Source organism: Mastomys coucha, unplaced genomic scaffold, assembly GCF_008632895.1.
Source record: "Mastomys coucha isolate ucsf_1 unplaced genomic scaffold, UCSF_Mcou_1 pScaffold6, whole genome shotgun sequence".
NCBI lineage: Eukaryota > Metazoa > Chordata > Mammalia > Rodentia > Muridae > Mastomys > Mastomys coucha.
This window is the reverse complement of record NW_022196912.1, coordinates 95,487,545-95,507,609: the sequence shown is the minus strand read 5'-3', so window position 1 is coordinate 95,507,609 and position 20,065 is coordinate 95,487,545. Positions and strand designations below refer to the sequence as shown.

Sequence of the window (20,065 nt, the reverse complement as noted above, 5' to 3'; positions counted from 1 at the left end):
CAGAAATCCGCCTGCCTCTGCCTCCCAAGTGCTGGGATTAAAGGCATGCGCCACCACCGCCCGGCCTAGGTAGTCCTTAATAATAATATGTAAGCCAGGCTGGCCTTGAACTCACACAGATATACCTTCCTCTGCCTCCCAAATACCACCAACCCCACTAGTTTCAATCTGTCCCCAAACAGTCTGTTCTCAGCAGCCGACTTATTAGAAAGGTCTATCGTTAGCTGGGCATGGTGGCGTACTACTGAAATCCCAACACTCAGGAGGCAGAGGCAGCCGGATTTCTGAGTTCGAGGCCAGCCTGACTTACAGAGTGAGTTCATTGACAGCTAGGGCTACACAGGGAAATCCTGTCTTGAAAAATCTTTAAGGGCTGGAGAGACAGCTCAGCCATTAAGAGCACTGACTGCTCTTCCAGAGGTCCTGAGTTCAATTCCCAGCAACCACATGGTGGCTCACAACCATCTGTAATGGGATCTGATGCCCTCTTCTGGTGTGTCTGAAGACAGCTACAGTGTACTGATATATAATAAATAAATAAATCTTAAAAAAAAAAAAAAGAAAAGCCAAATAAATAATTAAAATAATAATATGTTCAAAAGGCAGGCCTGTGGTTGAAGGGGAGAGGGTTAGCTGTTCTAAGAAGTTCATCTGGGGGTCACTGAGATGGCTTACAGATATGAGCACCACCTGCACAAGCCTGACTTGGCTCCCTGGGAGGTCTGTGGTGAAAGGAAAGAACCAATTTCTAAAAGTTGTTCTTTGACCTCCACAAACGCTATGGTACCCTTATGTACCCAAACATAAGCACTCATGGGTATACACATACTAATAAATAAAAAAAAATTAAGAAGTTCATTTGGGAATTAGTCAAAGGCAGTCTCCTTAATGTAATGTGACCTTGACAAGTTACTTAACTTTAACCTCACAGTATTTAATTAAAACTTAGAAAATAACTTTTATGCTATGACTACATAAAGTAGAAATAAAATTTAAAAATACACTTTATAAAACTTTGAACAATTAAAAATACAAGATATAAATGAAAAGTCATTAAGTTGCTATTAGAAATAAAAAGGCAGTTTATGGAGCCTGTTAGGGTGGTGCTGAGTGACATTTGCTGTCTGAGCTCTAGCAGCTCAGTGGCAGTAGCATGAGTGAAACAGGCACTTCTTTTTTTTTTTTTTTTTTTTTTTTTTTTTTTTTTTTGGTTTTTTAAGACAGGGTTTCTCTGTGTAGCCCTGGCTGTCCTGGAACTCACTCTGTAGACCAGGCTGGCCTCGAACTCAGAAATCCGCCAAGACAGACACTTCTTGAATAAAGAAATAATTATTTGTTGCTATAAATAAAATTTACATTTTTATTATTGTTAACAAAACCGTGTAGGCATTCAGCCTCATTACCAGAGTTTTATGAACCTCTAATCCTATCAATTAGATAACTGTCTAAACTGAGACCTGCACAGTCACCCACAATTCTTATTGTTGAGCCATGTACCTGTTCATGCCCCAGGATTGTAAACTTCTTGTTTAGGAACACTGAGTTATGTCATATGAATTCAACTACGTACTCACAGGGAAGGAGGGGAAAGAGAAAAGAAAGAAGAAAAAAATTAAATAGGAAAGCTGTTTGCTCAAAATTCTATTCAGTGGGTCTGGACAATTAGTGCAGTGAGACAGGAAATGTGAATGAACACACTGGCCAAAAGTCTCACAAACCGAGGTACGAGGTGCGAGACACAAAACCATAGATGCTGTGCTTCATGGCAGTCCAGAGATTGCCAGGTGTTAGTTGGCTATTATTTTCACCTTATGTGCTGACTTTAGGATTTACCTCTACAAAAAAAGTCATTAGCCCCAACTCCACATAATCTGACATATGATCTTATAGAGTCAACAACAGATACCTCACAATTAGCAAATATCTTTTAAAAAAAATCTGGGGGCTGGAGAGATGGCTCAGAGGTTAAGAGCACTGTTTGCTCTTCCAGAGGTCCAGAGTTAAAAATGAGCAACCACATGATGGCTCACAACCATCTTTAATGAGATCTGGTGCCCTCTTCTGGCCTGCAGGCATACATGTAGGCAGAACTCTGTATACATACTAAAATATAAATCTTTAAAAAAAAAAATCTCACATTTTCTTTTAAAGATTTATTTCTTATTATATGTAAGTATGTGTAAGCAGCTGTCTTCAGACACACCAGACGCGGGCGTCAGATCTCTTTACGGATGGCTGTGAGCCACCATGTGGTTGCTAGGATTTGAACTCATGATCTTCAGAAGAGCGGTCAGTGCTCTTAACTGCTGAGCCATCTCACCAGCCCCCAAGAAATGCAACTTTTTTTTTTTTTTTTTGGTTTTTCCAGACAGGGTTTCTCTGTATAGCCCTGGCTGTCCTGGAACTCACTCTGTAGACCAGGCTTGCCTTAAACTCAGAAATCTGCCTGCCTCTGCCTCCCAAGTGCTGGCATTAAAGGCGTGCACCACCACTGAGATATTATGTGTGTATTGGTGTGTGTGGTATACAAGTGCGTACAATGTATGCAGGTTCAAGGACAGCCTTTAGAAGTTAATTCACTCGATCTACAATGCAGGTCCTAGGGATCCAAGTAAAGTTGTCAAACTTGGCAGCAAGTGCCTTAACCTGCAGAACCATCTCACTATCTCTTATGAAAGGGAAATTCTCAGATTGTTTGATTCTACCCCATCTTAGACAGACAGTGGATTAATAAGCATGTGGCTAAGCACTGTGACTGTGACAAGCATTCTCATGAAGCAGCGAAGATTGCTGTTACTGGATCATACCCCATTTTTTCTCTGAACAATATGTTGTACCTGGTCTCCAGGCTGGCGGCCTCTTGAAGCATCTCCTCTGTAACAATATCTGTGTTATAAAACTCCTTGAGTGCCTGCAGCAGCTCTTCTTTCCGATGGGCAGGTAGGCTCTCTGCATTGAGCAGGGCTCTGGCTCCAGAACGCACCTGCCTACGCTCTAGATCTTCCAACAGGCGTAGGCCCTCCTCTGAGCCAATGGGAGCCTGGAACTCCTTGGCCAGCTGTTGCTTCAGATGGTTGTCATAGTAGTTAGAGATGGCATGGCAGGAGGTGCAGAGCAACAGCACATCATGGGAGTTGTGGTCCTTCATCTCAATAGGGAAATGCTTGCGGTACTCATGTGGAATTATATTCTTCCTGGAATGAGCCCACGGGAAAAGCAATGCTCATTACCTTATGATACAGTGCATATAAGGAGCCAGCAAGTGAGATACTGGAAGGCTTGGGCAGCACAACTCAACAGAGCTTACATGAAGGCAATACTACCTATATGACTCTGAGGCCCACCTGCTTGCCTTATCTACCTGAGCTTTAGGGCCTTCTTCCTTAAAGTAAGTCGACTACGTTCTGTCAGGCTTCAATGGCAGAAGCTGGTAACAACTACCATGTTCCTAGAAAGGAGACTCTCAGAGAAGTGAAATGATATTATACTGACCTTTAATACCTGCACAATAAATCTCAAAGACGTCCGGTGGGCTAAGCAAACCAATTTCCTTTATCTGAAGACTCTATTACTCTGACATTACTTCTTGGCTCACAAGGTGTGTCATCATTTTCTAAGCAGAAGTATACAGAGTGGCAACAGTTGTCTCACATAGCAGAGAGAGGAGGTTTATTGGACCTGAACCAGTAAAGAGTAGCAGGGTGGCATATGCCTGGGACTCCAGCTTGGAAGGCTAAATCAGTAGGACAGCCACACCCAAGCCTACACAACCCTGTCTCAGCCAGGCTGTGGTAGCGCACACCTTTAATCCTAGTGCTGGAGAGGCAGGGGCCGGCAGATCTCTGAGTTTTTGGTCAGCCTGATCTATAGAGTAAGTTACAAGACAGCCAGGGCTACACAGAGAAACACTGTCTCTAAAAAATACATAAGTAAATAAAATAAAAGAAGACATATTCTGCCACAAAATGAGAAAAAGTGATCTCTGAAAAAAATTAAGATTAAAAAAAGAAAATAACAGTAACATCAGAAAATAACAAAAATAGAAAAAAAAGAAAAAAAAGAGAATAACAAAACACACCAAAATGGTGGAAGAAAGAGAGGGAATGGGGAAGCAGGAAGGGAGGGAAGTTGAGAGGAAGGAGGAGAGAGAGTGACTGAACAGGGGCTGGGGAGAAAGTCTGCAAACCCAGTGGTCGGTCTCATATCCACTGTGGGAACCCACTGTGAAAGGACAGCCTCCAGAGACTCAATAACCAACACTAAGGCTCAGAAAGGTCAGAGCTTCAGGGAGGGATCCAGAGATACAGCTCAAGGTCTGCTTTAAGAGGAATAGAGGCCACGAGAGATGGCAGGTAGAATGCTGAAGCTATTAGGAAAACTGTGGTGTTAATAGAGTAAGTCTCTCTGCCATTGTGGGAAAACTCAACCAAGGCACCGGAGGGCTCAATACGTGACTATACAGGCAACTGCCACAGGAAGCCGATTCCTCCGTCTAATATATACTCACCGGATGTAGGTATCTGTCTTGCCACAGACAACACACAGGTTCTCTTTAACCATCAAGTAATAATCTCCTGGGGATTCAGGTCTTCCTGCAGGTTCAAACTGTAGCCTGACCACAAAGGGTTCTCTACTCACCAGCTCTTAGGAAAAAGAGAACAGGTCAGTGCTGGGTGCTCCCATCTCTAGTCCCAAGAAGCACTCTAACTATTGTTCTTTGAACTCCAGGTTATGACTACCCAGCCCCAAACATCTCCAGGTTTCTTTGTCTTCCTCCAGTCACTCTCTTCCATACCCTACTCACAACAAGACCCTATTTATAAACAAATAGCAGATGAGTCTCAAACCTCCAATGCCTTTGTCCAGGTACCACTGAGCTTTCCTCCGGTCACAGGTGCACAAGGGCTGTCCATCAGGAGCTTGGAGAAAGCAGTTATCATAGAGAGGTGATTTTCTGCAGGGAAAAGAAATTTCATGCTGAAAGTTGTTGGTGAAACTTCCCAAGACCTTTCCACACTCTTTTCTGAATGACTCAAGTTATTCTCACCACCAGAATCAAATATACTATAAGTAGGGAAAAAAAAAATGAACAGGCAGAAAACCACACTCGACTCTCACTCTGCATTGGCTAGGAAGCAGAGCTACAAATGATGCTTCTAATTCCTATACTTATGGACTGAGACACTGGGAAGTGAATTAGGTGGTGTTCACAGAGCTCTGCTGTGAATGTAAACAGAACAGAGCACTAATAAACTGCCAAATCACTGAATTAAACACTAAATTAAAATGGTAAGAGTTCAATATAAAGAAATGGGGTCCACATGGGTTGATTTCTGGCTCACAGTCAATGTTTCCTTCAATGTAATCATCTAATTCCTAAAGGTGCCATGTTCCTGGGATCACACTTCCACTCAAAGCATCCTCCTCAGATGTCAGTCACATGGGAGAGTCTCATTAGCTACGCAATAAAGTTGGTGTGAGGCTGAAATCACTCTAAAGTTACAAGAAATCTTAAGGTGCATTTCTCCTGGTAAGTATGAGGACTTCATGTTATTCATGTTCATAGCTGTCTCAAACAAATAAAATTTGTATTCCCTTAAAATATTTTATTATAACTTGTTTATTCTGGAGGAGAGGCATACTTGTGCATATGGAGATCAGAGAACAATTTGAGAGTCAGTTCTGTCCTTCAACCATGTGGGTCCTGAAGACTTAACTCAGATCATTAGGTTTGGCAGCAAATGCCTTTATCTGGTGAGCCATTAAAGTTACAGGCCTAAGGTTGCACTAGGGTTGGTGACAAAGCATGGGTAAATTCTCTTCATCTCTATTCCAATTGACAAATAGAAAAGTGAGCGAAGGAGAGAAGAAGAACACGAAGAGAAGCACAGTGCAAATGTCACTAAAGCCAGGGCAGGCACATTAACCCTGGAGTCTCTGCTGCCTGACTCAGGGTAAAGCTGGACCCTAACTCTTCAGTATCAGGGAACATACAGGTTACCTGGCAGAATAGCCCACCCCCAGGGGCTTCCTTTTATGCTTCCTGGGGTCTCTCCCTTGGTTGTTGCCTGGCACCATTCCATCAGTCTTAGCTTTCCTATTTCTCGGCTTCTGCTGCAATTCCAGTGCTTCCCCATTAACCTCTTCACCCAGCTGGCCAAATCCTTTGCTTCGGAATGGGATGTCTACCATATTCCTGCATTTCTCCAAGACTTTTTGCCAGTTGATTTGGTCATTGTTTCCCTCTTCACAGGAGTCTCTAGATAAAGGGCATCCAAGAAGATGGAGAAAGAGAGCCACTGAAATCTGTGCATCCCTGGCAGCATAAGTTACCTGAGGAGAAAGGCCAGAGGTCAGTAGGATATGGAAGACAAGCCAGGCAGAGTACCTTCAAAGTCAATTACAAATGCTTTGCAGTACCACTCAGGGTAGCATTGGCTTAGTAGCATAAAACCCTGGATTCAGCCAAACAGTGGTGGGTAGGCTTTAATCCCAGCACAGGAGAGATAGAGGCAGGCAGATCTCTGAGTTCGAGGCCAGCCTGGTCTACAGACTGAGTTCCAGGACAGCCAGGGCTACACAGAGAAACCCTTACTCCAGAAAACAAAACAAAACAAAGAAAACACTGGGGAAACTGAGTCAGGAGGGTTGCCAGACTGCACTGAGTTTAAGGCCACCATGAGCTTATAATGTGAGGCTCTATCTCTAATATAAAACCAAACAAAAATAAAACTCTATTTTGGCAGTTGGATGGATAGTCCAGTCAGTGAACACATGAGTTTGATCCCCAGAAACCATGTAAAAAAGCTGGGCATGGTGACATTCGCCAGCAATCCCAGAACTGGAAAGACAGACAAATCCCTGGAGCTCTAATCCTATCTAGGATTAACAGAATACCCAGCTTTGTCTTCTTTGAGACAGGATCTAGCTATATAGGTTGGGATGGCCTTGGGCTAGAGACATTCCTGACTCCAGTTCCTAATGATAATATTAGAGGTATGTGTTACCATGCTTGACATTTTAAATAGGTGAATTTTATTATATAAAAATTAATTTTAAAGATGTATTTATTTTATGTATATGAGTACACTGTAGCTTTTTTCAGACATATCAGAAGAGGGTATCAGATACTATTTACAGATGGTTGTGAACCATGGTTGTACATGTGGTTGCTGGGAATTGAACTTAGGACCTCCTGAAGAGAAGTCAGTGCTGTTAACTGCTGAGCCATCTCTCCAGCACCTAGAAATTAATCTTAATAAAGCCATCTTTCATTCAGCACCACCACCACTTAAAAAAACAAAACAAAACAAACAAAAAACTAAGTTCTGTGGCACATACATTTAATCCCAACAGAGGCAGGCAGATCTCTATGAGTTTGAGGCTAGCCTGGTCTACGTACATTTCCAGGTCAGCTAAGACTACATACCAAGATCCTGTCTGTTTCAAAGCACAAAGAAGTAACTTATTCAGGGTTACAAAAAACAAAACAAAACAAAAAAAAACAAAAAAAACAAAAAACAAACAAACAAACAAAAAACCAGAAAGTGCTAGGCATAGATAATTCAATGCCTAGAATTCTGTCACAGATTTATATTAACCTAAAACACAAATTTTGCTAAACTTTCCCTAACGTTTTGAAAGGATGAACTAGTAACTGACTTGAAGACAACTGAAAGTTGAGACTAGAGTTAGACAGGACATCTGTGAAAGGTCAATGATGAGGTGGAAATTACGGGAAAACAAAACAAAACCAAACCAACTTTTAAACACTTATCAATTTGTCTGCACAAGAAGGCCAAGAAACTACCTCTTCCAGCCTCAAAATAGTAACAATGTAAATCACAGGGGCTGGAGAGATGATTCAGCGACTTAAGAGCACTAGCTGCTCTTCCAAAGGATCCACGTTCAATTCCCAGCACTCCGTTGGCAGCTCACAGCTGTCTGTAACTCCAGTTCTAGAGAGCTGACTCTCTCACACAGACATACATGCAAGCAAAACACCAGTGCACATAAAATAAAAATAAATGTTCTTTTCAGAAAATTTAAATCACATACTGGCTTAACTGAAGGCCTACATAGAGCTCTACAAAGTCCTAAAGGCTTTACCCTGAGGGTAAAAGATTAAAGGGTTATTTCTGGAGAGAGCAGCAGCAGAAGGGCTAGGTGCTGAGAGCTTCGACGACCATGCTGGAGGGTCTAAGAAAGGGCTTGGTGTTGATAAATGCAAGCTATGAAGGATTTATCTCTTTGAAAACTTAAAAAGATTCTTGTAAGCTTCAGGGAAGACCCTTGAATCCACTAGGTCTAATGGATTCAAAATAATACTATCAATTAACAGCCCGTTTCCCTCCCCACCTGCCTATTCCTGAGGGTAGGAGTTATTTCCCTTTCCCTGCTCCTGGGGACCCCCCACCCCTCCTCCAATTACCAAGACCATGGGCCAAAGAGTTTCAAAATGTACACCCAAGAAAAGGTTTTTCTTCTAAACTCCTTATCTTCTGCCCCTAATATCTAGGTGTTCCCTCAGAACCTGCATCCAGGAAAGCTCTAAACCAGTTACTCACAGGTGCTCTGACCTAGCCTCACAAATTGCTTCAACTGGGCCTACACAACTCTACCCCCAGACAGTCCACAACCTGGACAGCAGTGAAACAACCAATTCTTCCTGGACTTGGTCAACATCCCAGCTTTTTGCCCATTCCCCATACAGGTGCCCCAGTGTTAGCAGGAAGTAGACACAGACATTAACAAAAGGCTGGGATGTTTGGTTTAGGATTCTTGACTAGGTACTGAGGTGCATATTTTACATATCAAAGCAGACCTGGCCTCCATGTTCTCCCAGCATCCCTCAGTTCCCACCTGGCATACCCTGCTCCCAACCTTGAACTTTATAGCTCCAGGAATAGACTGCCCTTCCCCCAGAGGCTCCTCCCTTTGTAATCTAAACGTTTGGTCTCTTTTTCTCCTTCTCTCTCTCTCTCTCTCTCTCTCTCTCTCTCTCTCTCTCTCTCTTCCTCCCTTTCTCCCTCCCTCTCTCTCTCTCTCTCTCTGCACTCTTGCCCTTTCTCTCTTGACCCCACAGCCCCCACCTCTCTCTCTTCCCATGCTGACTCCCTTAGCCTCAATCCTTGGGGCCAGTGAACTTGCTAGAGAGCAGCTTCCCATCTGGCTTGAATTGGCTCACTTCATTGGTGGTGGAGAAATAACCTATCAGATGCACAATTACTGACACCTCACTAACCACGGCTACTGAAAAGAAGCCCACCAGCCCCCAAAGTCCTGCTGTAGCTGCTGTGAACTCAACCCACTACGTTTGTTTGTTGTTCATTTTTGTTTTTCCAAAACAGGGTTTCTCTGTGTAGCCCTGGCTGTCCTGGAACTCCATCTATATAGACCAGGCTAGCCTCAAACTCAAGAGATTGGCCTGCCTCTGCCTCCCAAGTGCTGGGATTAAAGGTGTGTGCCACCACTGTTCAGCCCAATCCACTTGATGTTTTTTAAACATTAACTACTGCAGGGTGGTGTGGCCTTTAATCCCAGCACTCTGGAGGCAAAGTAGGCAGACTAGATCACTGAGCTGGAAGCCAGCCTGGTCTTGTACACTGACAACTGACACAACAGAGTCAGATTTTGTGCTCAGAGAGCTTTCCCCAATTGGTCCCCACCTTTTCTCCCAATTTACTAGCCGACTGGGCTTACCATCTTTGTTCCTCATTTAAAAAGGCAACCCTGGGGCTGAAGAGATGGCTCAGCAGTTAAGAGCACTGACTACTACTCTTCTAGGGGTCCTGAGTTCAGTTCCTAGAAACCACATGGTAGCTCACAACCATCTGTAATAGGATCCAATGCCCTCTTCTGGTGTGTCTGAAGACAGCTGTACTCATATACATAAAATAAATAAATCTTGGCTACAAAGAGCTGCTTTTATTTTCATTAAATATATCCTCTATCTTCTGCTTACTCCTAATTGTGTACCTCAATCTTCTTGGTCAAGAGACAAGAACCAGACAGGAAAGGAAATTTCCAACAGTTATAGTTGTGAACTACCATGCCCTACTTCATCCATGTTAAAGCTAAGAAGCTGGCACATGTGCGAAGTGCCAGCACTTGAAAGGCCAAGGCAAGAGGACTACATGCTTATAGCATGTTCCTTTTTACTTGTTGAATAATATGCCATTGTATGCCTTTATTTTATTTACTCACCAGCTGTGCATCTTATCAGATTATTTGTTTGTTTGTTTGTTTATTTATTTATTTATTTATTTTTGAGGTAGGGTTTTTCTCTGTAGCCCTGGCTGTTTTAGAACGCAACCTCCAGACCAGGCTGGCCTCAAACTCAAGAATCTGATTGCCTCTGCTGGGATTAAAGACATACATCATCACACCTGGCTTTTCTTATCAGTTTTTATGTCTCTTTTATTTGTTTGTCTGTTTTTAGTGTGATACTGAAAATCAAGTCCAAGCCCTGAACATGTCATGAAAACGACATCTTTAACCCTGTGTCTCCTTCTTAAATATGAACTGACAACCAAGGTTTAAACATCTGGAAAATCCCTCTCATGAAAACCAAGGACAAGCATTTATGAGAAGGAACTCTGAGGAAAAAGAGGTGTGCAGGGAATGGAAGGAAAGCAGAAACCCTTCCCACTCTGTGAAGAGACTGCATCCTAAGCAAAGACTAAGGTAGTCTCAACAGAGTGTGCTCAGGGCTGCAGGTAAAAGCTGGCTCTGCAGCTTTACTACCTGAGTTCCAACCAGACCCGTGTAAAAAGCCAGTGGTACCTAGCATGAATCTGTACTCCTAGAACTCCTACCCCAAGACGGGAGACAAACAGGACAATATGAGACTGTCTCAAGAAAAAGAAAATTAAAGAATCAATTTGGGGGATCCAATAATCCAAAAAGAATACGTTCTTTAAAAAAATGTCCAAGAAAATAATCTAAGGATTCTTTGCTGAACTGGAAGACAAGAGCATACAGACAGAAAGGGTCCACTAAATCCTACTACTGTGCACAAAATAAGGAAGGAGGAAGACAGCAGAGTGCAGGGCCATAGGGGAATAACAGAGGGCAGCAGGACACAGGAGGACAGCAGAGGGACATAAGGGCAGAACCATAGGAAACCGGGCATGTGTGTGTAGTCTCTTAATGCATCCGAGATAGCCAAGAGCTACAGTTCTGGGTTTAAGTCAACAGTGTGCAGAAAACTAAGAAAACAAAGGTACAAGTCACACCCTTGTGGAAACAAAGCACTGCTCCTGATGAAAGTAGAGTATCTATTTACACTGGGAGATGTAGGGAACAAATTCTTGTTTGGGGCCCAGGAACTGGAAGAACCCTAAGTCATATGTATAGGAAGTCAAAACATACTATGCAAAAATAAGAAAGAATGATGCATGCATATAATCTAAAAGTATAATGGTAACTACCAAAAAGAAATTAAAATGGTCACCTCTGGGTAGAAGAGCAAAAGACGAATGGGGTGGCAAAGGCAGAGAACTGCTTACTGTTTCTTATGGTGAGACTTATAGCACTTTAAAAAATGTTTATGCATTTCTAGGAAAAGCACATTTTCTGAAATGCCAGCACATTAAAAAGTAATACATCATAGGGGCTCTAATGTCATGTAAGCAGCATGCCCATTACTGTCTCGAGTGTGACTCAACATTAAGTCTACTTTAAGGCCTCTCTGTCTGGCGCTCACATTGAAGACTAGAACCAGTTCCTCTGATCACAAGTACCTGGTCTTCAGTAAGATTCTCAGCATCCCAGTTGCTGCAACGAAGTAGAAGGGACTTGTCAAGTGGGAAGTTCAAAACAGTTTCAGCAAGTGATTTCAGGCTAAGTCCATTACAGAGCATATTGTTTCTACAAGAAATAAATAAAACCATGTATCAAAACCAGGCAAATGGCATGCATAGGAAAAACTTTAAATGATCAATAAACAGAGGGAAAATAAAATGAGAAATCAAAGAAAATGGTGATTTGCTATCAGATTACAGTGTTTTGGTTTTTTTTAAACAAGTACAACTAGTATCAATAGAGTATAAAAATCAAAGATTAGGCTCATACAAAATGTGTAAAGGATCTTTATGATCATTATAAAAAAGTTTAACAATACATAACTATCAAAAACTCAAATACAAACATTCTCTGATCTAGTAATTGCTTTCCTGGGAGTTTATCCAAAGGACAAAGCCACTTAAGTAGCTATTCACTGCAGCACTACTGTAGCAAGGAGAACTGTAAACAGACTAAATGTCTTATATGTCTGAGGAAAACTGACAAGGCTGTTTTCATTGGGGAGGTTAAGAGTATAAAAACAAGTAATTGTTTCTGTTCTTCAAAACTTCCTGATTAAAAGGTAATTCCAGTCAGATGTCCTCCCTGGCCTCCTCAGGCATTGCACACATGTGGAGTACTTACAGGGAAAACACTCACACACATAAAATAAACATAAATAAATCCTTTTACAACTTGGTGTGGGGTAACAAAAAGGATCTCCTTGGTCTTCTGAGATTAGAGACTAACCGAGAGCTTTATGTGGAATTCAGAAAACATCAGTGGGCCAGGTATATGGCACAGGGCAAAGACATCTCCCACTAGCCCTGCAACCTGAGTTTAATCCCCAGTCCCCATAACTGCATAAGGATGTTAATGGACAAGTAGGTAACAAGTAGGTAATACTGCTGCTGTCTTCAGACACATCAGAAGAGGGCATCAGATCCCATTACAGATGGTTGTGAGCCACCATGTGGTTGCTGGGAATTGACTGAACTCACGACCTCTGGAAGAGCAAGCAGTAAGTGCTCTTAACCGCTGAGCCATCTCTCCACATGTCCTCGGGACACACGCTCTCTCACACTCAAAGAAACTAAATTTTAAGTAAACAGAATGAAATTCACATACACGCAGAAAACATTAAGAGTGAGTGTGGTGGTACATGCTTGTAATTCCCAGACCAAGATCATGCTTGGCTACATGGAATTCGAGACCAGCAGGGCTATGCGAGACCTTAGTCATTTACTCATTTAAAATGTTTAAATCTGTGCACATGTATGCATGTGTATGTGCACGTGTGTGTACATTCATTTGAATGCAAGATGAAAGTGTAAAGACTTGAGCTGGAGAGATGGCTTAGAACCTAAATGAGAGAGTGCTTGCTTAGCATGCACAAGGCTCTGGATTCAACCCCTGGTACCCAAATAATAACAAGAAAAATCAGTCTATAAAAGCACGACAACAGTCCAGAGAGAGCGTCTGGAAGGCACCGAGCAGCGAGCTGGCGGGCAGAGGGTCCTGCCAGTGTTACAGCAGTTTCCTCAGGGACTGCAGGAGCCAAAACCACCGTGAGGAGGAAGAGCAGGAAGCCTTCCCTTGCCAAACAAGCAGTGAACAGTCACATCTCAGCGCCCAAGACCAAAATAACACAAAAAAGCCCAGGCACACTTGAATGAAATAAATAGGTCTTGGTCAAATTCATGGACGTTAAGGATATGGGGTGGAGGGAATACTAAATTTTATTTAGTTTTATTAAAATCCATAAAAGCAGGGCAGTGGTGGTGCACGCCTTTAATCCCAGCACTTGGGAGGCAGAGGCAGGCAGATTTCTGAGTTCGAGGCCAGCCTGGTCTACAGAGTGAGTTCCAGGACAGCCAGGGCTATACAGAGAAACCCTGTCTCGAAAAAAAAAACAAACCCACAAAAGTGGAGCCCAGAGTGTAGCTCAGTGGTGAAGGCCTAGCAATAAAATGAAATATAATAGGGGCTGGGACATGTCAATAATGGTTAATAATTTCTTAATTATAAAAAAAGTTTATTTAAAATGAAGGGTATTGGGCCAGAAACACAGTTCAATGCTACAGCACTTTCCTAATTAATTAATTCAAGTACAGAAGCTCAATTCTCATTACTGAAAACACTAAAAAAATCCAAATAAAATTAATGGTCTGATACAAGTTTCATTCTTGTTCTGGAGGAATGACCCAATCAGTAAAATATTATTCTGTAAGCATAAGAAGCTTGATCTCCCAGAACTCATGAAAAAGGCCAGGTGTGCCAGAACACACCTGTAATCCCAGCACTAAGAGGCAGACACAAAGGCATAAGGGCCAGCCAGTCTGGTCAAATCTGTGAACTCCAGATTCACTGAGAGATTCTGTCTCAAAAATAAAGTGGAAGGCTGGAGATGGTGGTACATGCCTTCAATCCCAGCACCCAGGAGGCAAAGACAGGCATATAGGTCTCGAATTCAAGGCCAGTCTGGTCTACAAAGTGAGTTCCAGGCCAGCTATGGCTATATGCTAAGATCATGTCTCAATCAACCACAAAATGAAATGAAAAACAATTGAAGACACTCCAGTGACCTCTGGCCTCCACACATGGACATACGTGTGTGCACCTGAACACATTAACAATTTCATTTTTATCTCTAACCACAACTTGTATACTTATCATTTCATGATAATATTCATCTTTGGCCTAATTCTTCTGGGGGCTGTTTTTGAGACAAGGGTCCATGATCTATCCTAGGCTGGCCTCAAATTTGTGGTCCTCCTACCTAAGCATCTTGAGTGTTGATATTATAGGAGTTTGCCATGCACACTCGTCTACTCCAGTCACATCCAAAATATCGGGAGTAAAAGCCTGATTAAGGATAAGAGGCAATAAGAATCCAAAAGGAGTTCTGTGCCTCCTGGATAGACAGTCGCTGGTATCTCCTAACTCAGACGTGTTCCAGATCAGTCTTTCCAATCGCCAATATGCCCTTATAGTTAGGCATAAAGGTACCCCAAGAAATGATTCATAAATGACTAAGATTAGACATTGTTTCCTGGCCAACACAATGTTACCAACCTATCCTAGTTTAACACCAAGCTGTCCATAGCTTGGAATTTCTCTCAAGGAATCTGCCCTGCCACAGCTGGCAACAGAGGTCAAGCACATTCCTTAGAGCAATAGACAGTTCATAATAGTTAGAAATGTTTTACAAACTAGAGAGTAATGAAGGGCTTCCACCCAAAGACATTAACTAGAAGTGTTAGATTAAAACCTCCTAGTCATTGCCTCCAGCAGGACCATAGAAATAGCATAGAAATATCAAAATGCCTCAACAGGGAAGGCTCCACTTCTCTTCCTCCTGCTTCAAACCTAGCTACCAGACCCTGCTGACCTTGGTGTGGAGGTTACTTGCACCCCTGCTGTAATCCCCACCTGCCTATGTGACTCTTGTCATCTTCCCTGCTTGCTGTATGCTACTTAAGCTTGCTTGTCACTTTGTATAAGGACTAGGACTAGGAGAAGGAGAAGGACTTGGACTCCCATGCAGGACTAGCACTAGAACTTAGATGGATTAGGACTCAGATTCATGCAGTCTGCAGTCCCCCGGGCCCAGAGTGATTGGGCCCATGGGATGCAGCACCAGTTCAGAGAAGATAGCTGCTGCTTTAGACCCAGTATGTTTTAGATAGCTTCAGATGTACCTCAACTATTGAGCTGCCAGATTTACCATTTCTCTTTTGCAATGACTGTAAAAGTCTGATGCCATTTTTAAGAAATACATTCAGATCCTGTACTTCATGTGTTGTCTCTGCCATCATTTCTTCGCCTAAGCCTTGTCGACCTGACTAGGACCCCCATTTCTTCCGCGGGTTGAGGGAGGCCCAGATCGGCTGGCCTGTGGCAGGAGTTAACTATCACACCCAGCCCATCTTTAGCTAAATTGACACTCAGCTATTCTGCATTTACTCAGAGAACTCAATGCACTTCAATTTACATACATTCATATGCTTCCAAATGCATAGAAAGATATCAGAAAAATCAATCAAATGATTATGCCAAGATTATAGTGATACAATTATAATGCTGTATATAACATATAGTATTCCTCAATTCTTCATATTGCTTAATCATTTAATCCTCACACCAATTCTATAAGATTATTATTTCTATAAATAAGAAGCAGTGGGGTTTGGTACCTCATAAGGTCAACAGCTGGTAATGGATAGCACTAACAATCCAGACATGCTGTATGCTCCTGACTCAACTTCTTACCCACTACATACAGAAGAATGCAGAGAGGCCTAGTGAAATGCAGCTTTTGGCCCAGGTGGTGGTGGTGGCACATGCCTTTAATCCCAGCACTTCAGAGGTTGAGGCAGATAGATCTCTGTGAATTAGAAGGCAGCCTGGTCTACAACCTGGTGAGCTCCAGGACAGCCAGGGCTGTTCTGTTACATAGAGAAACTCTGTCTCAAAAACCAACCAACAAACAAAAAAGAAATAATGCTGCTTTCTTCTTTAGTTCATACTCTGAAGAGTTTTAATTTTTATAATAATATTTTCATATGATACTAGGAAAAAATATACTTTACTAAGAAGGTAAAAAAGGTAGCAAACCAAAATAAAAATTCACTTATGCTCAAAAATTCAGACAGGCACAGTTTTTGGCTTTTCGAGACAGGGTTTCTCTGTGTAGCCTTGGCTGTCCAGGAACTCACTCTGTAGACCAGGCTGGCCTCGAACTCAGAAATCCGCCTGCCTCTGCCTCCCAAGTGCTGGGATTAAAGGCGTGCACCACCACCGCCCCGGCAGGCACAGGTTTTAATTAAGCCATCTCTGAGACTATGACACTCTTTCACCTCATAGTAACAGGTTCATTAAGACAGGACAAGGCTGTTTCAGTTCCTGTCAGTATATGAGGACTGTGGTTTCTGGAGAGATGATCTAACAGTTAAGAGCATTTGACACTTTTGCAAAGAACCCACATCTACTTCCTAACTCCCACACAGTCACTCACACAACTCTGAAATGCCAGTTCCAGGGGTTCCAATGTCCTCTGGCCTCCATAAACATACATGCAGGCAAAACACACAAATACATAAAAGGAAATAAAGAAATTTTAAGGAAATAAATAATAGATGAGAACTGTGTGTGTACCTGAGTAATTCCTGTGATCCCCAAAAAGATGAGGGGAAATTGGTCCCCCGGAAGGGCATGCTAAGATGGGAAGCTTCTCTCCCAGTCAAGGTCAAGGCTGACCATTATTTGGGCCTAAAGCAGGGTTTCTTATACTCAAATGCTGACTAGAAGTTAGGTTTACCAGGAGTGGTGAGGACTTGGGAAGTTAAATTGAGTATACATAGGTCTAGAGAGATGGCTCAGTAGTTAAGAGCACTGACTGCTCTTCCAGAGGACCTAGGTTCAATTCCTAGACCCTATTGGCAGCTCACAACTGTCTGTGACTCCAAAGATCTAACACCGTCACATAGACATACATACAAACAAAGCACAAATACACATAAAATAATTAAACTATTTCTTTTTCTTTTCTTTTCTTGAGGAAATTATTTCTTAAAAATTGAGTATGCATATCAAAAAGGGAAAGACCAAACCTGGCCCACTGTTGCCACCTCCAACTCTTGACTCTTAGGTCAGGTCATGTACTTTCCGAAAAGTTACACAAATATAGATTCTTATATCTAGTCTTCTGGATTTAAAATAGATTTCACATGGGGAAAAAAAATAAAGCTGCCGGGCGGTGGTGGCGCATGCCTTTAATCCCAGCACTTGGGAGGCAGAGGCAAGCGGATTTCTGAGTTCGAGGCTAGCCTGGTCTACAGAGTGAGTTCCAGGACAGCCAGGGCTACACAGAGAAACCCTGTCTCAAAAAACCAAAAAAAAAATAAAAAATAAAAAAAAATAAAATAAATAAATAAATAAAGCATACGGCTTTAACTTAGCTAGTAGGACACTGGTTTAAAAATCTCACTTTACAGGTAATTAGAGTTTCATCAAAAAAGAAATTTTAGCCAACTAAACTTTCTCAGACATTGGTATGTCTCCTCACAAATCCAATATGTATTTCCAAAGCCTTTAGGTTTCTAACCACTTTAAGTGCTTCATTATTGATCGCTAGTTAACTATACAACTCACAAGCAATGCTTGCCCGCACAGGAATCCTGGTATGCATGCAAACCATACCCCTGCTTCATGGCTAGGTAGCGGAGGTCCAGATATCCCCTGACAACGAGGCCATAATCCTGTAGAAGCTTGTTGGCATCTTCTGAGCATCCCACTCCTACTTTTAAGATAGTGCCATCTGCCAATATGTCCAAAAGTGTTCTGGGTAGTATTTTGCCTCCATATATCAGCCTGGGTAAGCGAAGCAATGCACAGAAGCCACTTGGGGAAGCCATCTGTAGGAGTGACAAAGGACTGGCTTTGCCTTCCAAATTCACCTATAAAAGAACAAGACAGAGTATAGTTCATATCCTTGCACAGCAGTATGACAAAATGATACTCTGGCCAAAACAAAACAAAAATCCAGCAACAATAACAACAAAACAATATAAGAGATACATCCTTAGCTTACCAAAGGGAGCAGCAGAATGGATTTGAAGATAAATACAATAAGAGCCTGTTCTAAGAGACATGGGCCTTATAAAGCAGCAGTCTGAATAAGCTTCACAGGCCAACTCCAGGCCCTGAAATCTGATCAGTCTATAAATAGTGACTGGCTGACTCAGGAGCTCTGGGACACACACTTTCAGTCAGAAGAAACATGCTGGGTTTAATAGGCTAAGAGCAGAGTGCCAATTGGCACCATGTCCAGATGCTCTATGGCATATGCTAGTGACTGCCATCATTTGCCTTATCTGCACTGCCTCAAGAGGCAAGTTTCAAAAGGAAGTAGAGGCTGGGCATGACCTTTGCTTTTAATTCCAGCAAAGAATATGGGGTACTCTATGAATTTAAGGCCAGCCTGATCTACATATTAAGCTCCAAGTCAGCCAAAGCCATAGAATGGGGCCCTGTTTCAAAGACACAAAACAAATATCAGTGAAGAGTAGAGCTCTGCCAGTAGAACAGGTCCTGGTGGGACACAGTCACAAGTAGAGTTCATCAAAACATGAAACAAAGCACAAATGCTGACCACAGGTAGGACCTTTATAATTTAAGAGAAGAACATCACTATGCATATTATCTATATATTTACATCAATCTTTAATCTTCTGGAGGTCATAAATAAGTTTGAGAAAATGCTGAAAGAATGGTATTCCAGAAAAACATACATACAGAATTTGTTCCTATTTTAAAGGATTCCTTTTAAGGTTTAAGGATTCTGAAAACAATCCACAGAACAGATGAAACCCAATAAATTCCTTCTCATTTTTCTGAAACGGAAATTTTTAGCCTATAGGTGAGACAGCTTACCAAATATGATGGGATGACAGCATTATAACTCAAAATACCCAGTGTCTATAACAGTAGTTCTAAAGGGAGAGTGATTTCAGCCCTGAAGGGAAATTTCAGTCTGGAGAAATCGCAGTCATCACAATGGAAGAGGAGCCTATGTAGGAATCTAGCAGGTAGAATGCAGATGCTGGTGGGCATCCAACAGCACACATCCTGCAAGCTACTCCAACACAGAATCACCTACCTACCATGCCAGTACTGGGGAGGCTGAGGAAGTCTGCCTGCTCTGACCTGTGTCTGAGGCTCACACAAAGCCTACAGAATTATGGATGGCATAGCCTTTAGCCTAAGGGACTTTAGAACTTTTCAGGGAGAGGAGACATACAGAACAAGCTCTCACACAGAAAATGACAGGATAAATACCTTAAATGTCATAAGTTCCTGAAGAAGAAATATATTATACTTAAAACAATCAAGATTGCCGAGAGAAAACAGTCAACACCACAAAGAACTGCTACTAAAGATAAAATGTAAGAGTCATTGCCCTTAAAGTCTACCTTTCTATTCAGCACAGCACAGTTAAATTTGGTGATTTAACTCACCAAAGCCTTAGAATTTCTTTTTAGGCACTGTTTTACCAAGTGAGCCATTTGTATCTATCCTCAGGAGAAAGCTGGTGCCATGTGTGGTGACAAACCTTTGATTCCCAGCGCTTGGGAGGTGTAGGCAGGTGGATTTCTGTGCATGTGAGGACAACCTGATCTACATAGCAAGTGCCAAGCCAACTAGGGCTATGTAATAAAAAACTGTGTGTGTGTGTGTGTGTGTGTGTGTGTGTGTGTGTGTGTGTGTGTGAGAGAGAGAG

General features: G+C 42.2%; 1 protein-coding gene across 3 annotated transcripts in view; it reads right to left on the bottom strand.

Annotated features, from left to right (window-relative positions):
• Positions 1–20,065, bottom strand: part of Exd2 (exonuclease 3'-5' domain containing 2) — a 37,178-nt gene that overhangs the window by 2,363 nt on the left and 14,750 nt on the right. Inside the window, exons 1-7 of one of the 3 annotated variants that reach the window (XM_031356278.1) lie at positions 18,377–18,483; positions 17,938–18,242; positions 11,745–11,871; positions 6,002–6,333; positions 4,848–4,954; positions 4,508–4,643; positions 2,838–3,194 (exon numbers count right to left, since the gene is read on the bottom strand). In XM_031356278.1, coding sequence (XP_031212138.1) covers positions 2,838–3,194; positions 4,508–4,643; positions 4,848–4,954; positions 6,002–6,333; positions 11,745–11,871; positions 17,938–18,200 — 1,322 coding nt within the window. In that variant the 5' untranslated portion in view covers positions 18,201–18,242; positions 18,377–18,483. Of the gene's footprint in view, positions 1–2,837; positions 3,195–4,507; positions 4,644–4,847; positions 4,955–6,001; positions 6,334–11,744; positions 11,872–17,937; positions 18,243–18,376; positions 18,484–20,065 lie in introns of those variants that run through there. The other 2 variants (XM_031356277.1, XM_031356276.1) reach the window with 2 other exon arrangements.